The sequence below is a fragment of the Molothrus aeneus genome, chromosome 17 (genome assembly GCF_037042795.1).
Source record: "Molothrus aeneus isolate 106 chromosome 17, BPBGC_Maene_1.0, whole genome shotgun sequence".
NCBI lineage: Eukaryota > Metazoa > Chordata > Aves > Passeriformes > Icteridae > Molothrus > Molothrus aeneus.
The window spans coordinates 13,071,095-13,078,865 of NC_089662.1; the positions used below are offsets into that span (position 1 = coordinate 13,071,095).

A 7,771-nucleotide genomic window follows, 5' to 3' on the forward strand; every position below is an offset into this window, starting at 1 on the left:
GTGTTCACTGGTGGGCAGCGTGTCCATTTTTGCTGCTGCCTTCCCCTGGAGCTGAGTGTTCAGCTCACAGCACAATGCAGGGGTTGGTATTCTGTATTCTGCCTTGATTTGTGGTTTTAAATAGCCCCTGTTTCACTGAGCCACACAGCTGTCCTTCTGGAGAAATGCATGGGCTGGTACATAGACATCAAAGACAATGCAGTTCCCTTTGTGAGACAGCAGTCAAGTGTTTGGGTTAAGTTTTGTACACCAAGCTGGATGTTCAAACACATTAATTACTTTCTTAAAAATAAATTTACTGCATGCTCCCTATTTGGTCCTGTCTCCTTTCTGTTTTGTTTTGCCAAAAGTTTTGGATTCCCCAAGTCAGTTCCTTTCATGCAGAGAAATTTGGAAATGAAAGATGACATTTATTTACTGTCCCTGTACCATTTCAAACCCTGAAATTACGAGTCCTTGATTTAGATTTAGACCTTTCCAAGTACACGCTGTACAGTTTTAAGATTACTAAAGGCAAACTTCACAAGTAGCACATAATTGACTGTAAGTAGAGGCAATAAAAGGCTGCAAGTGCAAGGTCTGGTGTTTTGCCCAAGTGAAGAATAAGCTCAGACTCACTTGGAGAGACAAGGGCTTTGGGAAGAGGTGCTTTGGTCTTGGAGGCTGAAGACAGGAGTAACGTGCAGGCTTTGGGAGATCAGACAGGAACAAGGATGAAGTCTGGCTTAATCAGCTGCAGACTCCTGATTTCACACTTCTTGTGTCCTGACTGGCACCAAAGATATTCACCCTCAGGCCTGGCCCTCTCCCACATCTCAAACATCCCCACGTGCACCCAGGGCTGTTTTCCACGCCTGCTCACACTGTGTCCCCACCCAGCCTTCTCTTGCCTCTCTTTTTTACCTGATCTTCCCTTTGAGGTGTTCACCCTGGGCTGAGGAAAATCTGCATGGCACTGCCAGGAGGAGCTTGTGGTGTGCTCACATTCCTGGCTGCAGGCAGGGCTGTGGGATCATGGAATGCCCTGGCTTGGGAGGGACCTCAAATCCCACCCAGTGCCCCCCCTGCCATGGCAGGGACACCTCCCACTGTCCCAGGTGCTCCCAGCCCCAGTGTCCTCGGGCACTGCCAGGGATCCAGGGGCAGCCACAGCCGCTCTGGGCACCCTCCCAGGGCAGAATTCCTCCCCAGTATCCCATTTAACCCCCTCTATTTCACTTTGAAGACTTGAATCATCCCATAAGAGTGGATTTTCCCCTTGGATGTGGGGCAGGGAGCTGTGGAACAGTTGCTGTGCCCCTGCTGGTCCCCTGGTGTCCCTTGTGCTGTCCCAGGGCTCTGGGGCTGAGACTGGGCTGCAAACAGCAAAGGGGCTCCCAGTGTCTCTGGTGACACCCCATCTGTTGGCTCCTCCCAAATCACCTCAGTGGTTTAGGTGAAGCCACCAAACAGCAAACCCTGCTCCCCACCCAGGCCTCAGCAAATAGAAACCTTTTATTTCAGTGGCAATGCAATGTTTGTACCAATGGTCTGAACAATGGCCTTGTTTGACTGCAGAGCTCTGTGCCTGACTTGGTTATTTGCCCATTAATACAAATGCTGTCAATTATAGAATATTTAGGCACTAATTGATGGAGAAATTGCCTGCACAGTGCTGAATTTCATGTGAAAGAAACAAATCTGTCTGTAATTGGCAGAATATGCTGTGTGGAGTTGACTTAGCAGGATAACTCATGTTGTTGGGAATTCAAATATTTGTCTTAAATATATGAGGATTTCCTAGCACGTCTTTGAGCAAATGGCAATCCTACAGTGTCTGTGAACTTCTTGATTTTCCTGCAGAAAAACTGACTCAATAAATCCATAATAATGATACCTTTAGATGCAAAATATATAATTTAGCCTGCCATTTCTTAGACCATCTGGGGGGAAACTGCACATATCTTGTTCAACCCAGCACTCTCCTCAAGGAAGAAACATTTCTTATTAGGAGCAGATTATATGTTGGTACACAAGTGGTGATTATGTGCTGGTGTACAAGTGGTGGCATTTCACTGCAGCCCTGCCCAGGGGCAGATTCCCAGCTGGAAATGTTGCTCTGCTTGCACAGGTGAGAGGGGCCCTGCCCTGGGTTTGGATGCTGTGAGCACAGCCCGAGGGTGCAGGGCTGGGCACTGCCCCTGGCTCTGTCTCCTGGATGGCTCCTGCTGGGTTTCTGTCCCTGGGGTGGCTGAGCACCAGTTCCAGGCTCCCCTCTCATCACCATGGTTATGTCTGTCCTACTGGTTGCAGTGCAGCCCTGTTCTTCCCTTCCATTCCTCTTCCATTTCCCTTCCTTTTCCTTTCTTTTCCTTCCCTCTTCCTTTCCCCTTCCTTTTCCCTTCCCTTTCCCCTTTCCCCTTTCCTTTCCCCTTCCTTTCCCCTTTCCTTCCCTCTTCCTTTCCCTTCCTTTTCTGTTTCCTTTCCCCTTTCCTTTCCTCTTCCTTTCCCCTTCCTTTTCCCTTTCCCTTTCCCCTTTCCCCTTTCCCCTTTCCCCTTTCCCCTTTCCCCTTTCCCCTTTCCCCTTTCCCCTTTCCCCTTTCCCTTTTCCCTTTTCCCCTTTCCCTTTTCCCTTTCCCTTTCCCCTTTCCCCTTTCCCCTTTCCCCTTTCCCTTTTCCCTTTTCCCCTTTCCCTTTCCCTTTTCCCTTTTCCCTTTTCCCTTTTCCCCTTTCCCTTTTCCCTTTTCCCTTTTCCCTTTTCCCTTTTCCCTTTCCCTTTTCCCTTTTCCCTTCCATTTCCCTTTCTTTCCCCTCCAATTTCCCCTTTCCCTTTTCCCTTTTCCTTTTCCCTTTTCCCTTTCCCTTTTCCCTTTCCCTTTTCCCTTTCCCTTTTCCCTTTCCCTTTCCCTTTCCCTTTCCCTTTTCCTTTTCCCTTTTCCCTTTTCCCTTCCATTTCCCTTTCTTTCCCCTCCAATTTCCCCTTTCCCCTTTCCCTTTTCCCTTTTCCCTTTTCCCTTTCCCCTTTTCCCTTTTCCCTTTCCCTTTTCCCTTTCCTCCCCCCCTGGCTCTGTAGCTGTGAGTATTCCCTCTCTCACTGCTGTTTTGGGGTTCAGCCCCATGGTCCTTCCCTGTTTCCCCTCCCACCAGGGAAGCCCTGGATCCATCAGTGCCCCACAGAATTCCAGAGCAGGGCTCAGGGTGTGCACAAACCCTGGGGCTGAGCAATCCCACCCTCCCTCCTGGGTGACCTGGTGCCACAAGGGGTCAGGGATCTTTGGGGGGTTTTATGAACTCTCTTCCTGCACATGGCACTGAAAATTTGGCTTTTCCCTCTCATTTTTGTGAAGAGTTCCAGGCCAGGAGCAGCCTGGGACAGTGGGAGGTGTCCCTGCCCACGGCAGGGGTGGCACTGGCTGACCAAGGTCCCTTCCAACCCAAACCATTCCATGATTCTCTGAATTAAGAGGCTTTTCCCCAGTGTTAGACTCTGTTTTCAGTTTTGTGAGCCCCCAGACCGGTTTGCTGCGTGTGTTGCTGTGACAGAAGCAAACAAGATTCCCAGTGATCTCTCCAGATTTTATTCAGCAGAGGATGTTTTGCTCAGAGGCGAAGCACTGAATCAGTCCTGCTAAAATTGCTTTTAAAAGAGAAAAAAGTAGGACATCAGAGAAATAAGTAGGACATCAGGTGCAGCAAGAGCTAAATACACAATAACCTGAGGCAGAACATTGTGGCAAACCATGCTCCAGAGTGTGGGGATACAGAGCACTGAGGAAAAGCAGAGATTTTTTACAACAGGTAGGCACAGTCTGTGCACACCACAGAAGTTTTGTGGTTTCCCATGCTGATTTCACCTGCATGTGCCACATCAGCTGCTGCAAGGTGTGACAGGCTGGGCTAGCAGGACACAGCTGGGCGCTGCTGAGCTGGGCTTCGTGACACACACATAAAGCTGAAAGCTTTTGGCTTTGCCAGTCAGTGGGATTTTCTTTGGTCTCTTCTTGAAACAGGGAGAATTTCCATTTGTGCCTGCTCTGCTCCACAGTGAGGTTTTGCTTTTTTTAAAAATTATTTTAATTTGGCCTTTCTAAAATGAAGGGTTATAGGATTGGGTAAGTGCTGGAACAGAGAGAGTGCTGGAAAGGGGGAAGTCTGGAGGGTGTGATTATGAGAGGAGGTGAGAACTCAATTAGGGAATTTTGGGTGTGATCAGAGGGCAGGAGGAACAGGGAATGTGAGGTTGGTTTGAGGTGGGACAGAGTGTGGCTGGAGCATGGGGAGAGCTGGTTCTTGGCCCCAGGAGGATTATCCAGCCCATGAGATTGGGACATGGGGCTGTTCCTGTGGGATGCTGAGGATCAAACACTGGCCAGGAGGTGCAGAGTGGGAAATGTGACTCCCCACAGGCAGCAGGGCTGGGTCTGGAGACACTGGAACAGCAGCACCAGCGTGGGGCAGAACTGGGGGCACAGGAGCTGGGGAAGCTCTGGGTGCATGAACAGATCCTCATGAACTGATTCTCACCTGGCAGAGGGCAGTCCCAGGAAAAAAACCAATAATAATAATAATAATAATAATAATAATAATAATAATAATAATAATAATAATAATAATAATAATAATAATATCAACCCAGCAACTCCACCCAAAATAAGAAGAAATAAAACAGAGAGTTTTAAGTCAAATGAGATTTTTGAGATGTTTGAAAGCATCAGACACCTCTGAGGGTTTGGGGATCCCCTCCTGCTGAAAGCAAGGCACCAGAAAGGTGCCAAGCAGCCCTTAGGAGGCTCGGGATGTTCTCAGCCTGTCCCCAGGGTGGTGCCACTGCCTGTGCCCATGCCTGCAGCAGCCCCTGCTTGGTGACAGTGAGCTGCTTGAAGGCACCTGCAGGGTTTGTGGGTTTGCTCCTGCAGAGAGCAGAGGCAAAGGCTGAGCTGGTGTAGCTGCAGGAGCTGGCTGTGCATGGCACTGACACCCAGGGGGCTGGAGAGGGTGGCAAACAGCCCCGGTGCCCTCCTGTGCCCAGGGCAGGAGCACCCAGCCCCTGAGTGCAGCCTAGAGCTGCAGGAAGGACATTTACATTGTCCTGCCCCAGGAGATTTATTTCTCAATGGGTAAAGTCCTCTCTGCCACACTCATCTGATTCCTCCCAGCTGCTGAACTTAGAGGTGGATATTTCTAAGGACTCCCTGCAGCTTTTACACAAAGCTGCATTCAAAGTGTTTTGCATTTTAGCTCTTTCTGCTGCTCGGATCCGTGGATCTCATTAGTGAGGATTTATCAAAAGGAGGCTGCTATGAGTTTTTACAAACGTAGCAATTACTACATTGATCAGGGCATTCCAGCTTTAAAAAAATAATAAAAAATTCAAGGGTATAATACTCTTATATCACAATAAATAATGCAAAAGCCTTCACATGAGTCAATCCTATCAGGCAGCTGTTGAAGCCGCGCTGTCACTGACACTGTGGTGATAACTGACTTCAGAGCAAGAGAAGTGTTTGCTTTCACCCTTTGAAAACTGTACTCAGGCTGCAAGCAGCAAAAATGTCAGTCTATTCTTTCATTAAAAGGCGGGCGTAGAACAATGCTGTTACCTGTTGGTGTATGGGAAAATAGCTTTTCACAGAGGTTACTAATGGAATCTTTTAGAAAGCACTGACTTGTTGGCAGTGGCACTGAGATAAAGCAACAGGCACAAACGAATGCTAGAGGGAATGTTATCTCAGTCTCTAGAAAGTGGCATTCCCTTTCAGGATTCCTTTCTCCCAGTAAGTTTTTGAAGCTGTTTTGTAAGCCACTCTGGATTTCCTTCCATTATAACCATTTAAAAAACTTCAAATAATTCAGTTGAAACCGGTTTTCACTCTAAAAAGTAGGAAACAAGACATCATGTAGGAAGCTTTTGTCTTTCCTGCACCCTTCCTTCAGGCACTGCGTTTAAAGTGAGCTGCTCTGCATCTCAACATATACATAAATATATTTATATTTATATACACCTATGGCGTGTTTTTTCCACCCAAAACCAGGTGTTTTACAGCATGCACTGTCCCACACTCATGCCATAGCAGCAGCACACAATTTCTTTGAAAGTCTTCCTCATCTCCAGGCTCCTGAAGGCATAAATGAGCGGGTCAATGACCGAGTTGCACATGATCAGCACCAGGTAGGTGTTGAAGTGCGCCGTGTAGCAGATGCAGTAGGGGTTCATGGGGCAGGAGATGATGAGGATGAGGTGGAGGAAGAAAGGCGCCCAGCAGACGATGAAGACCCCCAGGAGGATGGTGATGGTGACGGCGCCCTTCATGCAGGTGCGCTGGGGCGGCACGCCCTCGACGGGCAGCGCCGCGATGCGCTTGACGTGCAGGCGGGCAAACAGGAACATGTGCACGTACAGAGAGGCCATCAGCAGCAGCATGGTGAAGAACATGGTGATGAGACACACAATGACAGTTTTGCTCTCCGAGTAGGCAATGAAAATGATGCCACAGATGATGCACGCCACCCAAATGAGCACAATGAGGGTCAGGGCTTTCTTCACCGTCATGATGCTGTGGTAACGGAGGGCATAGAAAATAGTGATGTACCTGTCGATGGCTATGACCAAGAGGTTGCAAATGGAGGCTACCAGAGAAATACAAATCATGGAGTCAAACACATTGTCCATGTGCTGGATGAAGTGGTCGTCGATGATCAGGTAGCCGTTGCTGAGGATGGCGATCATGACGGTCTCCAGGGCGTTGGACATGCTCACCAGCATATCTGCCACGGCCAGGCTGCAGAGGAAGAAATACATGGGAGAGTGCAGGTTCCCGTTCTTCAGCACTGCCAGGATGACAAGGATGTTCTCCAGCAGGCTGATGATCCCCAAAGTCAAGAAGACCTCGGCTTTGATGAAGACCTGCTCGCAGAACCCGTCGCCGCTGCGGTTGGTGGGGACGGAGTCGTTGAAGTCCTCGGTGGTGTTCAGCAGCAGGGGCTGGAAGGAGAATGCAAAGCGTGTGGTGTTCATTGTCAGCACAGCAGCTGGGCTCACCCCTGCCTGGGCACCTGAGGCAGCACAGGTTAAAAAAAGCAAACAAAATAGAAAAGGGAAAACGAGTCCTTCCAAGCTGCTGCTGTGCATATGGGGTGCAATCAAGCAGGACTTTAGTCACTTTTACAAGGGCAAACATCAAACAATCTGCATTTACAGTGAGTTTTATGCCAGGCTGCTCTTTCCTTTAGAAGAAAGTGAGCTCCCAAGCCTGTGGACAGCGAACAGTTGTGTCTGCAGGGAGGAATCGGCAGCCGGACATTGCGGGGCTCAGCTCTCCTGGTGGTGAAAAGCAGGGAGTTTCCCCGTCTGCCGGGGCAGCGTGCTGCAGCTCAGCCCAGCATCTGCTGCTATTTCCGTGGGAGGAAAGGAGCCGAGAACTAAGGGATTTATACATGCAAGAAAGAAAAACCAACTCCTACTCCAGCCTGCGAGCGGAGCGTTGGCCATTGGAGAGCGAGCACCTTGGTGAGTGACAGCTGGAGCACCTGGAGCAGCATCCCGCGCATCCCAAACTGTCTGGCGCCCTCTGCAGAGACCGAGCAGCCTGGATCTGCCGGAAAAGCCGTCTGGAAAACGTAAAACCCACCCAGAAAAACTTCCTGCCTGCTCCGTGGGAGGGTTCGGGGCGGGCAGGGTGCTCCGTGCACCTTTGGGTGGCCACTAGGACTGGTCTTAAACGGGATTGTTCCCATTTAAACCTCTGCAGGACTGAGGAGATTTTCATTTATCACGCGTGAGCAGGCAAGCATA

General features: G+C 49.5%; 1 protein-coding gene across 2 annotated transcripts; it reads right to left on the minus strand.

Moving 5' to 3' along the window:
* Positions 1 to 3,541: 3,541 nt before the first annotated feature.
* On the minus strand, positions 3,542 to 7,363 carry MC3R (melanocortin 3 receptor). Of its 2 annotated transcripts, XM_066561755.1 has the most exons (2): positions 7,176 to 7,363; positions 3,542 to 6,961 (listed from the first exon to the last, which is right to left on the minus strand). In XM_066561755.1, exon 2 carries the CDS (start codon positions 6,776 to 6,778, stop codon positions 6,017 to 6,019), a length of 762 nt encoding a protein of 253 aa, XP_066417852.1. In that variant the 5' UTR covers positions 6,779 to 6,961; positions 7,176 to 7,363; the 3' UTR covers positions 3,542 to 6,016. The 2 variants fall into 2 exon arrangements, with proteins under 2 accessions (XP_066417852.1, XP_066417851.1); XM_066561754.1 differs by having other exon boundaries at positions 3,542 to 7,363.
* Positions 7,364 to 7,771: the final 408 nt, after the last annotated feature.